This window comes from Sapajus apella, unplaced genomic scaffold, assembly GCF_009761245.1.
Source record: "Sapajus apella isolate SASKATOON/1434 unplaced genomic scaffold, GSC_monkey_1.0 scaffold98, whole genome shotgun sequence".
NCBI classification, from domain to species: domain Eukaryota; kingdom Metazoa; phylum Chordata; class Mammalia; order Primates; family Cebidae; genus Sapajus; species Sapajus apella.
In genome coordinates, this window is record NW_022437038.1 from 3,364,873 (window position 1) to 3,386,428 (window position 21,556).

Sequence of the window (21,556 nt, forward strand, 5' to 3'; positions counted from 1 at the left end):
CATCTCCAACCCTCTGCAAGCTAAAAAACCAGGAAAATTGATGGTATAGTTCCAGTACAGACCCACAGGCCTGAGAACCATGGGAGCCAATGATTTATGCCCCAATCCCAGTCCCAGTTTCTTGGCCCCAAAACCAGGAGCGTCAGTGTCTAAGGGCAGAAGAAGATGGATGTCTCAGCTCCAGGAGAGAGAGAGAATTCACCCTTCTTCACTTTTTGGTTCTATCTTGGCCCTCAACAAATTGGATCATTCCTACCCACATTGGGGAGGGTGATCTTCTTTACTCTGTCTGCTGATTCACATGCAAATGTTTTCAGAAACACCCTCATAGGCATACCCAGAGACAGTTTCACCAGCTATCTGGACATCCCTTAACCCAGTCAAACTGACACATAGAATTAATCATACACCTACTAAAGTATCTACTAGAGCAACATTCAGGTCTAAAGACACAAACTTAATTTAGGCTGACCATCATTCTACTGATAATGTATTCACTATTACATGTGTAGCTTTAAAATAAATATGATTGAAGCCAACCTTGTTATTAAAATGTATTTAAGATGTTCAGATTGATGAAACTGTATGAGAGGGTTAAAATGTATTCTCAAATACAATGAAATAGTACTGTAAAAATATTCTCAGTAAATGAGTTTTGCTGTGAAATTGGTTTATCTTAAGATTCGTAAAAGGGATTTCAGGCTTGGAAGTACTCAAGTCAGCCCATGACCCAGCCTTCAGTGGGGTCATTCTATGCAGTGTTAGAATGAGCCTCTACTCTTTCAACAAGTATTTCTTAAGAACCTGTATAGCTTTCTGGTTAAGAACATGGGTTTAGGAGGCACACTCAGTTTATTTCCGTTTTTGTGACATACTAGCTGTGTGACCTTATGCAATGATTTTTTTTTTAAATCTCAGCTGTTGTGAAGGTTAAATGAGTTAATCCATGGGAAGTCTTCGACAGTGGCTCACACAATTTATGTTTAAAAAAGGTTAGGTACAGATATATTGTCGTTATTGTTGATTTTCATTTCTTTTGTTACTGCTACTATTTCTTCCATGTGCCAGGCACACGTCTAGGTGTTGATGGGTCAGTGATCAATTAGAGAAGGTGTACTTTCATGGACTGTATTTTTCAGTAGGGAAAGGTAGGCAATAAAGAGTAAATCAACAAAATACACAAAAGAAATAATGACAGATAGTGATTAAGTTCTCAGAATGAAATAAAACAGGCCAGAGTAACAGTGATGGGGATGGATATTTTAGATTGGATGGTTGAGGAAAGCCTGTCCGAGGAAGTGGTGTTTGAGCTGAGACTGAATGACTTGGTGGGAAAGAAACATTCCAGGCAGAGAGAACAGCAAGTTCAAAGGCCCTGAGCTGTTTATGACCTTGGTATGTCCAAGCAAGAAAGAAGGTTGATGCGTCCACGCATAGGACTTAACAGGGAGAATGGCATGAGCTTCCATTGCAGGAATGGGTAGACAATAGATGATGTAGAGCCTTGTAAATCTTGGGAAAGAGTCTGGATTTTCTTCTAAGTGTGGTAGAAAGTTATTAGAGGGTTTTCAGGAAGGAATTTACATTTGAAATATCAATAGATGTCATTTTTCTAAAAATTCAAGTAGAGATGATATGTAGACAGTTGATTATAAAAAGTGTGTGTCTCAAGAGAGATTGGTATAGGAGATATATAAATTTTGGCATCATCAATATAGATATTTAAAGCTATGTGAATTGCTGAGATCAACTAGACAGAGGATGTAGATAGAGGGCTCCAGACCAAGCCCTCTACTCTAACATTTGATAGAAGTTGCCAGAGGAGTCCAGGTGTGAGCCTGTAATCCCAGCTACTTGGGAGGCCGAGGCAGGAGAATTACTTGAACCCAGGAGGCAGAGGTTGCAGTGAGCCAAGATCATGCCACTGCACTCCAGCCTGAGTGACAGAGTGAGACTCTGTCTCCAGAAAAACAAAAACAACAAAAAAAGAAGTTGCCAGAGGAGAGGAAGTGAGAAAGAAAACTTTTCATTTCTGTGTCACAGAAATTAAGAGAAGTGGCTAAATGTGTCATACGCTGCTAAGACCTAAAAAGAAGAATAAAGGAGTGAACATTGGATTTTGCCACATGAAGGTCACTGTTATTGTAGACAGTACACTTCTATATGAAAAGAACTAGGTGTCATGTCATAGACTATTATAATGTCTACATTCTAACCCTAAATGGTGAACTGCCTTTTATCTAGCTCCCTCAACGCTAAACTTTGAATAGTAATATTGTTCTGCCTTTTTGAAAAGGTTGTTTTGAAGAATATGGAATACAATGGAAGGAAATGTATACAGCAAGTGATAAAGTCTTATATACATGCAAATTAATGGTGGTAGAATTATTTGTACTATTAGATTATAAACTTCTTCAGTGTAGAGATTAAGGCTTTAATGATCATTCTGTCGATCACGACGCTTAGCATGATACTACCCCAGTATCTTGTATTTAGCGGCTGCTCAAAAAACAAAACAAAAATTTCCCATATGAAGCCAGGTGTGGTGTCGTATAATCTGTAGTCCCAGCTATTTGAGAGGCTAAGGCGGGAAGACGGCTTGAACCTGGGAGTTCGAGGATGCAGTAAGCTATGATCGTGCCACTGCACTCCAGCCTGAGTAACAGAGCAAGATCCTGTCTCTAAAAAATAATATAGATAATTAAAAATAAATAGTCAGTTTTTTAAATTCCCACATTAAATGCAGGGATGGTATGGAGTGATGTTGTCCACTTCTTTTCTTACCTGCAGTCCCATGTAGGAGTTGGTGACATGGTTGCAATTATGAAAGATTTCAGTGCTGACTCGCCAGCCATCTATCCCTTTTACAAAGTAATCACTCTGAAGATGAGTGAAGGATTTAGAGATTGGGATGCTTTCCATTTGTTATTTTGAAGATAAAGCATTCCCAGAATTTTTTAGATTTCCTCACTTGGGTACAGAGACAATTTCTGAAATCGGTTTTTGTTCTATAAGAACAAATTTATGAAGCTCGGTATCACTACATGGACATGTTATAGCTGGTGAAAAATTGTGTTATGTGATAAATGGAGAACATACAAATTTTGCCTTTTTTGTAATCTTTGGCTTTTTCTCAGTGTTATACAGATGTTGAGCTTCCTGCACTATGCAAACAGTTTAGTGATTTGCATTGCAAATAAATTACAAGTAAGTGACCTTTGCATAGTGTTTCTGCCTAGCAAGTCCCTGGAATGAATCTGTTTTATTTAGGGAAGAGAGGCTAGAAAACAGAAATGTCACTTTCATTTTATGCTAAAAAATGAAGTCTTCTTTCTGCTACACTTAAATATGATGATAAACATTTTCTTAAAAACCAATATATACATGATGACAGTCTCAAAGGTAAAAATCAGAATGTTTTTATATGAAGCATTACATACCCTTTCATTGGTAAAAAGAAAGTAGAATCTGTCAGAAATGTATTTGTTCTTTCGGGTCTATTGACATAAAAATGGGCTTGAGGATTGAAAGATTTAATGTCACTTGTCAGCATGAAAGGGGCTGTTGTGTCGTTAATGTGAATGCTAATACTTACATAGCATAAAAAAAGAACATAGGAAGTGGGCATCTCACTCTTAAAATCATGGTGTATTCCGTGTCAGCTTCGAAGTAACTTTCCAGAAACAGTCTGATTTCCCCATTGACTTCCATTATAGAACTAGAGCTGTGTTCCCATGGAAAATAAATTTAGCCCTAGGTTATAATAAAACACAGTGAAGAATTCAGAAAATCTTATAAAGTCAAGTTTTTCAAGGCACAATTATCAGTACTTGATAAAATAATAGCACACAAAATATGAATACACTATAGTAGATCTTAAAATAGTATGCCCCAGACTGTACGATTATTTTTCTTTACAATTCTATTACTTTTCCATTTAAAGAAATTTTTCTTCTGTGATCATTATTGATTTTTAATGGATTTAGCTCTAATTTTAAACTGTTGATTTTGTTTCCTTTATTTTTTGTGGCTAGTCCACTTACCTTTTTCTAAAACATTCTTATTCACTAACAATCAAAAGTTACTAGCCATAGAAGAAAGACCAGAAGAAAATGTTCCAGAATGTTCACGATACTTGTTTCTGAGTCAGAAATTTTAGTTGATTTAAATTTTTAATATCTAAGTTGTAAAAAAAAAAGGTCATTTATATCTTCTATAATCAGAAAAAAATATAATTTCTTTCTATAAGTATACATTTATATATAGTGAGATATCTTTAGTAGGACACATTTATATATTTGGTTCATTTTATGATTTGGTAATGGTAGTAGTTAAGATCACTTATTTCTTCAAAGTTTATTTATTTATTTATTTTTTTTTTGAGACGGAGTTTCGCTCTTGTTACCCAGGCTGGAGTGCAATGGCGCAATCTCGGCTCACCGCAACCTCCGCCTCCTGGGTTCAGGCAATTCTCCTGCCTCAGCCTCCTGAGTAGCTGGGACTACAGGCACACGCCACCATGCCCAGCTAATTTTTTGTAGTTTCAGTAGAGACGGGGTTTCACCATGTTGACCAGGATGGTCTTGATCTCTTGACCTCGTGATCCACCCGCCTCGGCCTCCCAAAGTGCTGGGATTACAGGCTTGAGCCACCGTGCCCGGCCTCAAAGTTTTTTTAAAACTGGTAAAATTAGTTTCTGGAGATAATAGCTTCTACTTAATTTTCTAGAGCATACTACTCAAAGTGTGGGCCTGGACCAGCAGCATCAGCATCACCTGAAAATTAGTTAGAAATGATAATTCTCAGGCCCGTGATCTGGGGCCCCAGCAAACAGCTATTTGTGTTTTAACAAACTTTTTGGGTGTTTAGGTTCTAAAGCTACAGAAAATTCTCTCTAGATCTATAGCAGATTCTCTTTACCTCTCTCTCCCTCTCTTTCCTCTCTCCCTCTATATCCCTCCCTCTCTCCCCTTCCTCCTCTCCTTTCCCTCCTTCTCCCTCTTCCTCCTTTCTTGCCATGCCACTTCCTCTCCTTTATAGAGGAAAAGCAGTTTCCCTTCTCACCCATTGCTGGGTTTGTGGTTGATACCTCTGAAACAAAAAACAGATTAACAAGAGAAAAACTTATGGATTAATTTAATATAAATTTTATGTGACACAGGAGCCCTCAGAAATGAAGACGAAAAGAAATAGGGCAATTTGTGTATTATTATTATTATATTTTGAGATAGAGTCTTGCTCTGTCACCCAGGCTGCAGTGTGTTGGTGCGGTCTCGGCTCACTACAACCTCTGCCTCCGGGTTCAGGCGATTCTCCTGCCTCAGCCTCCCGAGGATCAGATTACAGGTGCCCGCCATCACGCCCAGCTAATGTTTTATATTTTTAGTAGAGACAGGATTTCACCCGTTAGTCAGGATGGTCTCCATCTCCTGACCTTGTGATCCACCTGCCTCAGCCTCCCAATGTGCTGGGATTACAGGCGTGAACCACTGCGCCCAGCCAACTTATGTATGTTTATGATTAGGTTTGATGAAGAGTGGACAGTGGGGAAATATAATTGGGCAAAGGGGATGTGATCTAATGCTAATGAGCTGAGGGGACTCAGCGAGGCATGCTTGTTCAGGTCCTTCTCTGTGTCCATATGTCTCCAGAGATAAGGACATTCTTTTCCTTCATGTATAGGATGAGCAGCTGTGAAATGAGGGTCTAATAACCTACTTCAGAAGCAATTAAGAGAATTATTTTCTTGCATGCTTCAGAAGAAAAGGATTAGAAGAAAATAAGAGAGACCTTCCTACTTTTGCTGATTTCTCAACTGCCAAGGTGCCATATTTTGGGGAAGTGTATCTTGAACCCCATCACCTTCTTCCTTCTCTCTTTCCCCTCCTCATGTGGGTTATGCATATATGTATACACACACACACACACACACACACACACATATATAACTCATATACAGAATTCACTATAACCTCTTATCTCTATTTATATAGAGACATATTAAAAAGAGAAAAATATATATAGTTTTTTCTTTTTTTGTCACTGTTTTCTACCTTTTTTAATTTTTTTTTCTTTAAGTTCTTATGAGGTCTGATGTTTTCTTTTTTTTTTTTTTCTTTTTTTGAGACGGAGTTTCGCTCTTGTTACCCAGGCTGGAGTGCAATGGCGCGATCTCGGCTCACCGCAACCTCCGTCTCCTGGGTTCAAGCAATTCTCCTGCCTCAGCCTCCCGAGTAGCTGGGACTACAGGCGTGCGCCACCATGCCCAGCTAATTTTTGTATTTTTAGTAGAGGCGGGGCTTCACCATGTTGACCAGGATGGTCTTGATCTCTTGACCTCCTGATCCACCCATCTCGGCCTCCCAAAGTGCTGGGATTATAGGCGTGAACCACCGCGCTCGGCCACGCGATCTGATGTTTTCTACCTTACTTACAAAAATATATGAGGCCTTTTTCTGGTGTTTATGCCTATGTGCTTTCATTTAGCAAACATTTTCTAACAAACATGTTCTGTGTGGTTACATATTGAATAGTTCTGCCTAATTTAGAGATCTTCAAGACTCACTAACCAATGTAATGACTCTAGCAAGTTATTTTGGGCTAAATTGTGTCTTCCACAAAATTCATATGTTGAAGTTCTAACCACCCAGTATTTCAGAATGGGACTATATTTGAACATAGGGACTTTAAGGAAGTAATTAAGTTAAAATGATGAGGGTGGGTCCTAGTCCAATATGTCTGATGTAAGAAGAAGAAATTAGGAAACAGAGGAACGACTATGAAGAGACCTCAGAAGAAACCAAACCCACCAAGACCCTGATCTAGGACTCCTAGCCTCCAGAGTTGTGAGAAAATAAGTTTCTGTTGTTTAAGCCACCTAACCTGTGGTATTTTACCATGGCAGCCCTAACAAACTATACACAAGTGTTTGTGAATTACTAATGTATTTATAGAAGTGATGGTGATGGTTTCATTCAATCTTAACACCTATTGATTGCCTTTGAAAGGTATTGTTGGGTCATGTTCCTTAACAAAAAGCTACAGCTTTACAAAGAGTGCCAGAGAACAGTACGAAAAACTCTCCACCATGCACAACAACATGCTGAAACTCTATGAGAATCTTGGAGAATACTTCATTTTTGACTCAAAGACAGTGAGCATAGAAGAGTTCTTTGGTGATCTCAACAACTTCCGAACTTTGTTTTTGGTGAGTAAATACAGCTGAAAGCATTGCAAGGCCTGTTGCTTACATTTCTGAATGTCTTCCTTCTATTGTCATTTTATGTTCCTATTGACTATATTGATTTCATATGACAGTTTTTTAACAAGAATTGGCAAATATTTTATACCTGTGACATGGCTAAAAATTAAGTTATAAGTCATGGCTGGCTTAACATAATGGGGACCTAAATGAATTATCTTCAATGTTAGGTATACATGGGAAATATTTTACTGAAATTTGATAGAAAATGAATGAATTGATACTTAAATAATCTCAATTTTTATATAGCATAATATTATAATTTTACATAGATTAAAAATTACTATCTAGAATCGTTCACATAATAAATTCAAATGCTATGATTTACAAACAAGTTTCTTTCACAGCCTAAATGAGAAACTGATTTTGAATTGGACTGTGTAAATGATCTTGACGATCTTAAGTTTCTTTCACAATGTGGGCTCTTGTTTTAAACTGGAACTCTTGAGGATTACAGGAAATATTAGCATTAATTGGGGGTGGGCAATTAGGCTACAAGTTACGATGCTAAAAGGAATCAAAGGCTTTGCTATATAAATGCTGTGGAAATATACCTCCTCTGCATCCAACAGAGAAGTAGCGGGAAGATTACTCCGTAATAGTAACAGAAAGATATGCACAATGGTTGATATCAAACAGATATATATATATATAGTTTTTTGAGTTTATATATATATATATCTTTATATATGTATATCTGTATATATCTTTTATATATATATCTTCTTTTAATATATATATCTTTACCTGTTTGAGATATATATATACATATATATATATATATAGTTTTCATCCATAATAATCCTTTTGCATATTTAGTATTGCAATCGATTTTTTTTTTTGAGACAGAGTCTGGCTCTGTTGCCCAGGCTGGAGTGCAGTGGTGCAATCTCAGCTCACTGCAACCTCTGCATCCTAGATTCAAGTGATTCTCCTACCTCAGCCTCCTGAGTAGCTGGGATTACAGGTGCATGCCACCACGCCTGGCTAATTTTTATATTTTTAGTAGAGGCAGGGTTTCACCATGTTGGCCAGGCTGGTGTCAAACTCCTGACCTCAAATGATCCACCTGCCTCAGCCTCCCAAAGTGCTGGGATTATAGGCGTGAGCCATCACGCCCAGCTTATATATTAGAAAGAAGGACCACTAGTAATAATCCCCAGCAGGAATGTCAGTTGGCAAACAGAGTCATTGCAGTGTGAGGTATGTTTCTATTCCCAAAACAGTACTTTCTTTGTCAATGCTGTTTTCCGGTGAAATCATTTGATTTTGGTGTGACTTCATCTGTGAGATATGAATATGCTTGTGGAAATCAAATTGGTTTCATCTCCTAACCCAGGGCCTATAACCCAGAGCACACCCCAACAGTGAAACAAGCAGCTTTGGTCACAGAAGTTAAACCACAAACTTCCAGAAATATGATCGTATGTCTTCTTTTTTTGCTGGAAATATTAGTTGATTTTGGTCTTTGACGTTTCATAGGGACACATACTTTTTGGCTAACCCATAATTAGTAGAATGTGTTCTACTGGCAATGATAACAGGGGTAAGAGAAAGTGGTCAAATCATTTTCAAAACTAAAAAGCTGATTATATGCTATGAACACTTAAGCACACAGGTTATATCTACAATACTTGGATTATTTTCAAAAAGGAAAAAAATGTGCATTGAAAAGGAATGAGGACCACAAAATATACTTTAGTTGACATACTGAAATAAATCCAATAATTTTTTTGTAACAATGTCTGTGGGTGAGTGGATATATAAGAATATATATGTGGGCCGGGCGCGGTGTCTCACGCCTGTAATCCCAGCACTTTGGAAGGCCAAGTCGGGTGGATCACGAGGTCAGGAGTTCAAGACCACCCTGGCCATCATGGTGAAACCCTGCATCTACTAAAAATACAAAAATTAGCCAGGCATGGTGGCGCGTGCCTGTAATCTCAGCTACTCAAGAGGCTGAGGCAGGGAATTGCTTGAACCAGGGAGGTGGAGGTTGCAGTGAGCTGAGATCATGCCACTGCACTCCAGCCTGGGCAACAGAGCAAGACTCTCTCTCAAAAAAAAAAAAAAAAAAAAAAGAATATAAATGTGGCTGGGTGTGGTGGCTCACATCTGTAATCCCAGCCCTTTGGGAGGCCAAGGAGGGCGGATCACCTCAGGTTGGGAGTTTGAGACCACCCTGGCCAACAGGATGAAACACTGTCTTTACTAAAAATACAAAAATTAGCCTGGCGTGGTGGCAGGCACCTGTAATCCCAGCTACTCAGAAGACTGAGACAGGAGAATTGCTTGAACCTGAGCAGCAGAGGTTGCAGTGAGCCATTGGAGACAGAGTAAGATTGTATCTCAAATAAATAAAAATAAAAGAATATATATGTAAACTATATAAAAATAAATATTAATATTGTTGATCTCCATTTAGATCCTAAAACACTGTCTGTCATATTATATGCTCCCTTACCTCCCTAATCCACAGACACACAATAGTAGATGGGGTACTTCCCCCATGTTGCAGCATTCTTTTAATGATAATTCCAGTGTTACAGCCTATGTGCACTCATATTAGCCAGCTGCCTAGAAGGCTAGGAACTCTACTTATATCACTTCTCAATCATAATTTGTTTTTTAAAAATGTAACAATATTATTGTTTAGGAGACCTGATTTTTTTGTCCTGGTCCTGCCACTACAAAGCTGTGTGACTTCGAGTAAGTCATTTATCCTTTCTAGCTATCCATTTCTGTCTGTCTGTCTTTTGTCAGAAGAAAGAGTTAGAGGATTGATCTCTAAGAACTCTATTCCTTGTTAGTCTGAGTCACCGTCAGAATTTCAGAGATGGCAGTCATATATATTACATACATATGTAGGATATGTTTTATGTCTTTCTGCTGACTTCACGTGTAGCTTGAGTACAAAGTAAGAATTTGTCACATATTGTTACTGATTATAAATAATTTGATATTCTTGGCCAGGCGTGGTGGTTCACACCTGTAATCCCAGCACTTTGGGAGGCAAGGTGGGCGTATCACCTGAGGTCGGGAGTTCAAAACCAGCCTGACCAACATGGAGAAACTCTGTCTTTACTAAAAATACACAATTAGCCGGGCATGGTGGCACATGCTTGTAATCTCAGCTACTCGGGAGGCTTAGGCAGGAGAATCGTTTGAACCTGGGAGGCAGAGGTTGCAGTGAGCCAAGATCGTGCCATTGCATTCCAACCTTGGCAACAAGAGCGAAAGTCTGTCTCAAGAAAACAAAACAAAAATAATAATTCTATATTCTTGTGTCCAGTTTCATATCCATTTAAGTTAATTTCCTGAGACCCTGTTAAGAGTTACTTTCAAAACAAATATTCAGATCCTAAAATATGTCAACCAATCTGAAACACGTACCTAATGCACTCCTGGCCAGCCATTGACATCTTTGCCTTATATAACAGTCCTGCTACCACTTCTATCTGCAAATCTTTATCAACTTGCTGCCATGACAATTAGGTGTGCAACATATTAGCTGTTTTGAACATGGGTGGGTCATATAACCTCTCTGGGCATTTGTTTCCTTGTCTATAAAAGACAGAAAATAATTTAAGTCATGACTTCCTTACTATGTGAAAAAACCTTGAAACCTATGCTATGCAGATATAAAATATTATTAACCATTTTCTGACCATCCTTTCCATTAATTATTGAGAGCCAACTTCATTTTGGTAATGCTCCGGTTCACAGATAAAAGGAAGAGAATGGTTTCTCTCTATCATGAGTGGAGACAGGCAAACAAATGCAATATAATTTGATAAGTGCTGCCACAGAAATATGTTAAAGTGTGATAATAATATAAAGGAGGAACTGCCTGACTCTGCCTGTGTTGGCCAGAGAGGCCTTCATAGAAAAAGTGACATTTGAGCAGAGTCTTGAAAAATCCATAGGCATTTGACAAGCGGACTTTGACAAGCAGGTTTAAGGTTTTTATACCTGACCTTTAAGTCGAAGATTCCTAAATCAACATCACCAACTTCAGTCAATCATTTGTGCTCACCATGTTCCTGTTTCATAGTGAACTTAAAGTGATTTCACTCTCCCAGGGGAGGGAAAAACCTTGAAAGAGAGGCAAAAATTGTAATCGCCAGAAGTTCCCATTTTCTTAGTGCTTTGTGTGTTTGGCCTCAGGGTTCTTAGCACTAAAAGCATATTGGACTATAGATGGAAGCAATAAAATACCAGTAGCGCTGAGAAGAAAATAAGAGTTCTGATTCATGTGCTACCAAAAATTACTTCCAAATGAGCTCAGAGTTTCATCTTGGGAGATCTATTTGGCATGTGTAGCATAAACAAAATGCATATACCAAAAAATCTTCCTCAGATAGAGATATCCTCTAAAATAGGGGGCAAACAGAAATAAACAAAAGATGTTGACATTATAGATTAAGGCCTTTTTCAAAGTAATCAATTCAGATGAATGAAAGTAGAATTGTGTAATGTCTATGGAATACTTCTCTATTAGTTAATATTCATATTCTATATTACTCACCTAATGAGGATATTAAAGGTATTCCAGATGAATGTTCAATATATTGGTGTTAAGATGTATGTAATTACAAACATTTCTAAATTCAGAATTAAGACTCTCTGGTTAATTTCTCAGAGATTTCATAAGAGTTTAAAGAGCAGCGTACAATATAGACAAATTCATAGGCGCTAGATTTAAGTTGAATATTTTGTGGAAGAAAGTCAAATTCCATGATAGACAATGGAGACTCAGGAGGGTTTCGGGGTGGGAGGGGCGTGGATAATGAGAAAAATTACTTAATGGGTAGGATATATGTTATTCGGGTGATAGATACCCTGAAAGCTGACTTGACCACTGTGCCGTCCATGCATATAACAGAATTATACTTGTACCCTGTAAGTATAAATTAAAAAATCCAATTCCATATTTATGCAATGTCTAAACATCATTTTTGCTTATTCTCCTTTATGTGCTTCAGTCATTCTGCTAGTTCAAATAGTTGACTGCACAAATAGTCTTTTTTTTCTTTTGAGATATTTTGAATGGAATGTTCAAAATCACTGAGCCGTATATGTTTCACCACCATGCAGTATCTTGCTTAGGCATAACAATTAATTTCAGCTGTTGGTAAAGTGTTCAAGGCAAGTATTATACTTCGATAACTTTCATAGCTCCAAATAAATTATAGAAAATTCTTCTTTTCTGTTTTAAATCTGTCAGTTTCCTACTGCTTCTGTGTGTTTTTGTTTCGTTTTTTTTAAAGAACAATATGTTGCCCAGGCACTCAATAAATATTTGTTGTGCGTGTCCTCATTCTGTACCTCATATACTAGAAATATAGGAATAAGGCTTTGCAGAATTATTGGATTCATTGACATAACTTGAAAATGTTACCATTGCTATTAATCATGCTAGTAGATTTCTCCTCAACAAAATCAGTATGTGCTACTCTTCATTTGATAAACTTTGGAACAGCTCCTAGATGAGCATTGAAATTGCTAAGTGTTAAGATGCTAAATGATACCAAGTAATCATAGTGTTTTATGCCATTGTTCAGTCTTAAGTGCTTCTACTTTCCAGATTGACTGATTGATTGAGACAGGGTCTTAACTCTGTTTCCCAGGTTGGAGTGCAGTGGTGTGGTCATAACTCATTGTATTCTCAAACTCCTGGACTCAAGTGATCCTCCCACCTCAGCCTCCTGAGTAACTAGGACTACAGGCGGGCACCACTATGCTTGACTAAATTTTTAATTTTTAGTAGAGATGAGGTCTCACTATGTTGCCCAGGCTGATTTTGTATTCCTGGCCTCAAGCATTCCTCCTACCTCAACCTCCCAAAAATGCTGGGATTCCATGCATGAGCCACTGTGCCCAATCCTAGATAACTTTTGAATCCATCCATTTCTCTCCAAGCCCATTGATGCTATTTGAGTTCCTGGCTTTAACCATTTCTTGGCTGGACTATAATAATGACCTTGTGACTGGTGTCTGTGTCTTCTCTTACTCATTTTTATTTCCTAATCCATTGGCCCCATTTTAGTCAGAATAAAATTAAAAACAAAAGAAAGCAAACAAGATAACCTTAGTTTCCTAACGTAAGATTATTTCTTAACTTCCCTGTGGCCTCAGGATAAACCTGAGCTTTTTTTTTTTTTTTTTTTTTGAGACAGAACCTTGCTCTGTCGCCCAGGCTGGAGTGGAGTGGCACGATCTCAGCTCACTGCAACCTCCACCCCCTGGGTTCAAGTGATTCTCCTGCCTCAGCCTCCTGAGTAGCTAGGATTACAGGCGCCCACCACCATGCTTGGCTAATTTTTGTATTTTTAGTAAAGACATGTTTTTGCCATGTTGGCTAGGGTGGTCTCAAAACTCCTGACCTCAGGCAATCCACCTGCCTTGGCCTCCCAAAGTGCTAGGATTACAGGCGTGAGCCACCGAACCAGCCAAAATATGAGCTTTTTAAACTAAAATGGTTTACAAAATCAGAAGAGGTATGGTTACTTTAAAGGCCAGACCATCTATGGTCGGCTCCAAATGGGCCGCAGTCACTTAGATTGAACTCTCCTCCCAAATTGGGAAATGTTATGGCTGGAAAGTAGCAGCAGTAGACCAAGACAATGGCAAGTTCCTAAGAGGAACTGTGTCTCTTAGAACAAAGAGAAACTTAGGAAGCACAATATGAAAACTCGAAGAAGGCTGAAAGTCCAAAGTATGATTGTCATTATGCCTTTATTGCTCCTATAGCTGGTGTGACATGGAGAGTTATAACAACCAAGTTCACTCTTACGTTAATTCTCAGGGATGTTCTTCCTTCTATCTTAAGTAATTGTTTTTTAAAAACCTGAACTTGTCTGAGAGCACCCTGTATAGCCATGTTGGCTCATGGAGACGATTTTGAAAAACTCTCATCTCTCTTAAGCTATCTTCCCTTTTACAAGGCCTCAATCATGTCTAAATCTAAACTATAATTGGAAAGTCAATGAGTACATCTGCATTTAGTTAGACTCAAAAGACTAAATTGATAATATACAGAAAATTTTATTTATTAACGGTAATTTACATTTTAAGAAATGAGGGTGAATTTTTACATGAAAGGATTGTGTATATAATCCCTGATGCAAAAAGACTTGTTAGTTTGACATTTTTAAACCAAGCACTTGACATTAGGAAAAAAAAAAAAGACTTTACTGCAGTATTATAAAAATGATAGCTTATGTAAGAAGCCAAATATATTGTTTAATAAAGTAGTGTCTTAATCAGTAATGTAAATTCTGACATCTAGAATTCCATCGTCCAGAAATTTCTGTTAGATACCTCATAAGGTGATGCCTCTTTGCTTTGCCAATAAAATGGTAATATTCTGAAAAGAACCTTAAGAAGCTGCAAGACCCTGATGGGCTTCTTTAATAATATAATTTTCTTTGTAAACTAGACATCTCCAGGTCCCTTCTTCTATGATTTCAGAGGGGGTGGCCTTAGTAACAGTGATTCAAATATCCCAGTTGTCTCCTCTTTTGCCCAACTGGTAGGACTCAAGCTCCCTGCAAAGTCTTTACTCCTAACAGTACATCTGGAGTCATTTCATGGGTGCTGAAAACATGTCATCTGTAGTCACCATTTGACATTTGCACACAAATCAGCAACTGAGTGCCTGCATTCTACAGTCCTGAAAATATAGCAATGAGCAAAACAGACAAAGCCCCTGCCTGTCCTGTCTTGCTATAGCTTCAGCTCTGTTCTGCTAAATGCTTTTTGCTGGCAAAGCTGCTTGGGGTTGCCTTTAATGAAAATCCCTATGTGTGGGCCAAGGGTACAGTTTCCTCCTGCTCCAAATTTTGCCATCAATCTTAAAGTACCATCGTGGTATTATGTTCAGTGCAGAAGTAGCCGTGTGTTACAGGACACTTCATAAAAACAGTGCCTTTTGCATTTCTTCTGATCCCTTTCTCCTTGGAGAGTAAAAACTGTTTCAACTCCTAGAGACCTGAAGGGGATCCTAAAATCATAAGCCCCTCCATGGTCCTCCTTCCTTCCTTTTGTTCAAGTGCCTAGGCATGTATCTTCTTTTTCCTAGAAGCTGGGAATAAATAAAATGCCAGCATAAATCGTTTCATGCAAATAGAGCCCTACAGGCCCACCAACTCTCTCTAGTTAATCATATACACCCAGATAATTCCCTTTGAGCTCAGCTGGGACCACCCTGGGTACATAGCCTTAGGTTTATTTTGATCTATTGCAATTCTTTGAAAATAGGCAGTCCATGTAAAATATATGGTAACTCTATTAAGCAGAATATTTGACCAGAATACCTCATTCCCCAGCTGTGACAGAGAGCAGACTTTGCTGTATTTTACACATGTCATTGAATTCTTCTTTAGAAAGAGATGTCACCTATCAACTGTCGTATTCTCTTTGACTGTTTACTTTGGGCCAGAAGTGGATGTCCTATTTTTCTTATATGATTTTTTTCCTTGTATAGAAAAGCTAAATATCATATCATAGGGAACTGAAGGAATATGTAATAAGGGAAGACATAGTTTAAAGAAAACTTAAAGTCCCTAGCATGATAAAAAATATTTACTGGTATGGATAGTTTTTAAATATGTATACATTTTAGATTAATATTATAAAACTAAAAAGTACCATAATTATTTCTAAAAATATTTATAAAAGTTGTCAGAATTGTTTATGACAAGCTGAATTTTGTCCCTTAAAACTCTGACAATGTAATAATTAACAATGAAAACATTAACAAAATCAGTTCAAAGCCACCTTTTCCTATTAAAGTCTAGCAAGAACTAGAATCAGGAAACAAAATGTGTTATTTCCAGCAACAACACCTCATACAGAATTTTTCACAGAAGTGTTCCCCATAAATAAGTTATTATTGAATTATGTCCAAACACCAGGAAGTGGGAAAGCGTAAGATAAGCAATATGGTGTACAAGCTGACCTTTTCCAGAGGTCTTAAGATTGGCCAGAGGGTATTGATTGTGATCAGAGCATGCCTGTTTCAACCTGAGCATGAAGATCCCTGAGGTTAATACTGCTGGTGGCACCCTCGCAGCTGGCTGAATTTTTCTTCATTCTGCTTCATCCTGTTTTGTTTGTCCATTTGCTAATTAATCTTCAATCAGAAAAGATGCCCTCACCCTGAATAAGGCAGTAGAAGGGAGGATTCTCCCTTGATTGTGCCCATTGAGCTCCTTTTGTCTGGTGTGCCTGCCCCCTCTTCTCCTCCTTCTTCCTTCTTCCAGTTGTCTACCAACTTGTTCAAGCCATTTCCTCTAAAAAGCCCTCCCTAACACTTCCATTTTGGTGTGGATTACCCTTCTGTGTGCTCTCATACCTCCACCCGAGCACATTTTACCCTTAATATGCTCGTCTCCATACCCTCAGTGATGAGTACTATAATTAGCCTACTATGGGTCAAACACAGTGCTCATCTCTAAGGATATATATGAATGGTTTACTGAAGTAATAGAACAATGAGTGACTCAAACAACAAAAAAATTTAAAAATCAAAATATTTGCTCTCCAAAGCTCACATGCCAGTGGGAAGGGCAGTCAAAGAACAAATAATAATAATGAAATATAATACATATGTACAGAGAGCTTATAAACACAGAGGAGTGAGGCATTTTTTCTGTCTGATTTAAGGAAGGCTGCAAAGACACAGGGACATGTGAACTGGGTCTGATCATTGTTTTGCTACTATATGGCCTTTCTTGTTTTAAGGAGCCCTTTCCTTTTTGTTCTCCCCCACCCCATTTGGTGTTTAATTTTAATGGTAAACATATACTGTCTCCTAGTTTTCCATGCTGAGCTCCAAGTGGAAAAACAGCTATTTTGTTGCCAGAGAAGCAGTTACCAGCTAATTATGATTATATAAAGGTTATTTGCCATATGCTTGGATGAGCAGTAACCAAGCTTCAGTTACTTCGTAAGACTGACAGTTGTCCTGAGCAATAGGACAATTGATGCAGAATATCTAGGGCAAAAGCAACTGCTTAAAGTCTGACTTGAGGCCGGGCATGGTGGCTCACACCTGTAATCCCAGCATTTTGGGAGGCTGAACTGGGCAGATCACGAGGTCAGGAGATCAAGACCATCCTGGCCAGCATGGTGAAAAAATACAAAAACTACAAAAATAAGCTGGGCGTGGTGGCACGCACCCGTAGTTTCAGCTACTCGGGAGGCTGAGGCAGGAGAATCACTTGAACCCGGGAGGCAGAGGTTGCAGTAAGCCAAGATTGCACCACTGCACTCCAGCCTGGCGACAAAACAAGACTCTGTAAGTCTGACTTACCTGGTGTTAATTTAGGCCAGTGGTTCTTACCCAGGAGTGATTTTGCCTCCCAAGGGACGTTTGGCAAGATCTAGAGACATTTTTGGTTAACACAACTAAGTAGGATCTGCAAATGGCATCAAGTGGCTGAAACCAGGAACACTGGTAACCATCCTACAATGTACAGGACAGCCTCCCACAACAAATACACATTCAGCCCAAAATGTCAGGAATGTTGAGATTGAGAAACCCTGTTTCAGGGTTACCTGCAAAAGAGTTTTTTTAATTATGAAAAAAAAATCAATGGAAAACAATATTCAGTAGTCCAAATTAATAAGCAAAATCTGTGCTAGATAAGCTAATAACATATCTGTCACATTGATGTAATGTTTTCACAATTTCAAATGTCAATTTGATCACTGTATTGTTTCAGTTACTAATTTTCTCTATATCTTTGAAACATCCCAATTTATATGGCTTGTAGAATTTTTAAATTACCAATCATGCATGTAAATTGTAGGAAAATTAGAAAATACAGATACTAAAAAGAAACAAACTGTTGACTGAAATTCCACTACCCAGAGTTAATTAATATTAATACCTTGGCACTTACCCTTTCAGGCATTTCCCTGTGCATGTACATATGTATTTAGATTGTGAATTTGTTTTTCTTAAAATAATAAAAAGTCGTCTGAAAATTTGTTTTAAATTTATATTTTCTTGTGAAACGCTAGTGGCTCATGCTTGTATGGATATGTCCATACACATTCAGTGTATAGTGCCCATGGTTATGTCTTCCGTTGTGATTAAACATGTTAATTGGCTCATTTCATGATGTCTTTTTCCAAACACCTGGTCTTTGGCACTGTGCTAACAATCGTGACTACCGTAAGCCATCTGTAAACAGACCAGTGGAATCTTGATTTCTGTTTTTGTTTTCTACATAATACCCTCATCAACCTTCCCTGTGTCGCGGGGCCTTAAATCAGTAATTGGTGACTGGCCAGTTGGGCCTATTCACACTAGTGTGTCTTAAGCACTTTGCTGTTGTTCTCTGCTGTGCACTCTGACTTAAGAACCATTATTTACCTCAGCTAGGGTGTTCTACAATGGTTTCTAATCTAATCACAAAAATTCTTAACAAAAGCAATGTTATGATTCAAAAATGAGAGGAAGTGTGTGTGTGTGTGTGTGTGTGTGTGTGTGTGTATTTTGTTTCTGTCATCTTCTTCTTGAACCAAATTTCAGTGTCATGGAAAACAGTCTCCTAAACTCCTTTTTAAAGCCCTGAAACATGTTACAATCTTAATAATGAGACAGCTACTATTTTTGCTCATATCTCCATTTCAGTTTCTGTTTCTGCAAATATATGGTTTCAGAATATTCAGAATTTCCCAACACTGTTCATGGGGATTGGGCAAACCAGAGAATATATAGTATAGCTGAAAAGCCAATCATCCATTCAAATCTTGGCATTTTGAAATGGAAGATGCTCCATTATTCTTCAGGGATCTTATATATTTTGTGTTCAAACTACTAGACTACTCAATATGACAGTGCAGTTGTAGTCATTTTATTTTATTTTTCAAATTTTATGAATCAGGCACAAAAGTGCCAAACTTTATATTGGAGACACTATAGTTTGGAGTAGTATATTATTTGTTTGTGCTCAATTGTGTTTGGTCTAGGAATAAAAAAAACTAAAGTCTCGGCCCCGCTCGGTGGCTCAAGCCTGTAATCCCAGCACTTTGGGAGGCCCAGACAGGCGGATCACTGGAGGTCAGAAGTTCTAAACCAACGTGACCAACATGGAGAAACCCCATCTCTACTAAAAATGCAAAATTAGCCAGGCGTGGTGGCACATGCCTATAACCCCAGCTACTTGGGAGGCTGAGGCAGGAGAATCACTTGAAACCGGGAGGCAGAGGTTGCAGTGAGCCGAGATCCCGCCTTTGCCCTCCAGCCTGGGCAACAAGAGTGAGACTCTGTCTCAAAAAAAAAAGAAACAAAAAAACAAAAACACATACACACACATACAACTAAAGTCTCATCTACATTAGAGACGTATAAAAACAGCAGTAATTAACAATACAGATGATTACCTAAAATGCAGATAAAATCACAAATATAACTGTATTAAGCTGTATAACCTGTAGATGGGAGGTATGGGTTGGTATCCCCCAAAAACTTGAAACTTTATTTTAAATGTTAATTATTTTTAGTGTTGTGAGAAATCCTCCTTCATCAAATGACATCTACAGGAAATTATATGTGAAAGTATTTGCTCCTTTGTTTAAAATACAAGATTTACAAATAAAAATTCAATTTAAGATGAAGCCCTTTTATTTTTATGTTTTTAAGTGAGAGTCTCCCTCTGTTGCCCAGGCTGGAGTACAGTGGTACAATCATAGCTCACTGTAGCCTCAAACTCCGGGGTTCAAGCCATTCTTCCATGTCAGCCTCTTGAGTAGCGAGGACTACGGGTGCACACCACCATGCTCAGCTAATATTCTTCTTCCTTTTTTTTTTTTTTTTTTTTTTTTTTTTAGAGACAGGATCATGCTATATTGCCTAGGCTGGTCTTGAACTTTTGGCGTCAAGCAGTCTTCCTGCCTCAGCCTCCCAAAATGCTGGGATTACAGGCATGAGCCACTATGCCTGGCCAGAAGCATTTTTTAATACATCCTAATCATATGTATTAAATTTCATACGATATTAAAAGTTTCAGAATAGATAGGCCGGGCGCGGTGGCTCAAGCCTGTAATCCCAGCACTTTGGGAGGCCGAGGCGGGTGGATCACGAGGTCAAGAGATCGAGACCATCCTGGTCAACATGGTGAAACCCCGTCTCTACTAAAACTACAAAAAATTAGCTGGGCATGGTGGTGCGTGCCTGTAATCCCAGCTACTCAGGAGGCTGAGGCAGGAGAATTGCCCGAACCCAGGAGGCGGAGGTTGTGGTGAGCCATTGCACTCCAGCCTGGGTAACATGAATGAAACTCCGTCTCAAAAAAAAAAAAAAAAAAGTTTCAGAATAGAATGTATTCAAAGAAACAGACTTTTGTTTCATTTGAGCATTATTTAGGCAAAATATGTTTTAGGTAACTCTTTTAGGTAACAGTCTTTAATGAATAGGACAAATTAATTTTCAATTATTACTATAATTGCATGTGTATGTAGATATTATGCTCAAGTTTTTCTGTACCTGAAAATAATTAATTTAACTGTGCTTTTTAACAAACTAGCATGTTTTGATGTTTGCGCTTTTGTGTAATGTGTCAGGATGCTTTCAGCTGCCTAGTGACATAAAACATAACTAAAATTAGCTTAAGAATATGGGTTTACTCTCTTACAAGAGGTATGGAGGTAAGGCAGTTACAGGGTTGGTTAATTCAGTAGCTTAGTGATATCGTTAAGGACCCAGGATATTCCAGATGTTTCTGTTCTGCCGTCCTTGGCATGTTGGCTCTTGGTCGCACAATGGCAGTAGTTGTTCCAGGCATCACATGCAAACATGGTGACATCTAACAAGGGAGAGTGTGTTGTCTCTATGAAGCTTTTTTTTTTTTTTTCCTTTTAACAAATTAGGGAGAAAAGCTTTTTCAGAAGCTCCTGGGCAGATTGATTCCTTCAGATTTTGTTGTCCAGGATGGTGTGGCATTCCCATCCATCCCTAAACTAATCACTGTCAAGGAGAACCATAGACTAACCATGATTCACCCCAGGACTAAGATAAGGCCCCTTCCTTGAGCATGTGGCTGTATAGAGTGAGCAGCCAAAACAACCCATAGCTTTGCCAGCAAGTAAGAAGACTGGCATTGGCAGGGCGTGGTAGCTCACACCCGTATCCCAGCACTTTGGGAGGCCGAGGTAGGTGGATCAGTTGAGGTCAGGAGTTCAACACCAGCCTGGCCAACATGGTGAAATTCCATCTCTATTAAAAATACAACAATTAGCTAGGTGTGGTGGTGGGCACCTGTGATCCCAGCTGCTTCAGAG

The 21,556-nt window shown here is 38.5% G+C and overlaps 1 protein-coding gene across 9 annotated transcripts in view; it reads left to right on the top strand.

Moving 5' to 3' along the window:
• Window positions 1–21,556, top strand: part of DIAPH2 (diaphanous related formin 2) — a 916,386-nt gene that overhangs the window by 657,427 nt on the left and 237,403 nt on the right. For all 9 annotated transcript variants that reach the window (XM_032257749.1, XM_032257747.1, XM_032257748.1 and 6 more), the window contains one exon: window positions 7,043–7,207. In XM_032257749.1, the coding sequence (XP_032113640.1) occupies window positions 7,043–7,207 (165 nt within the window). The remainder of the gene's footprint in view (window positions 1–7,042; window positions 7,208–21,556) is intronic.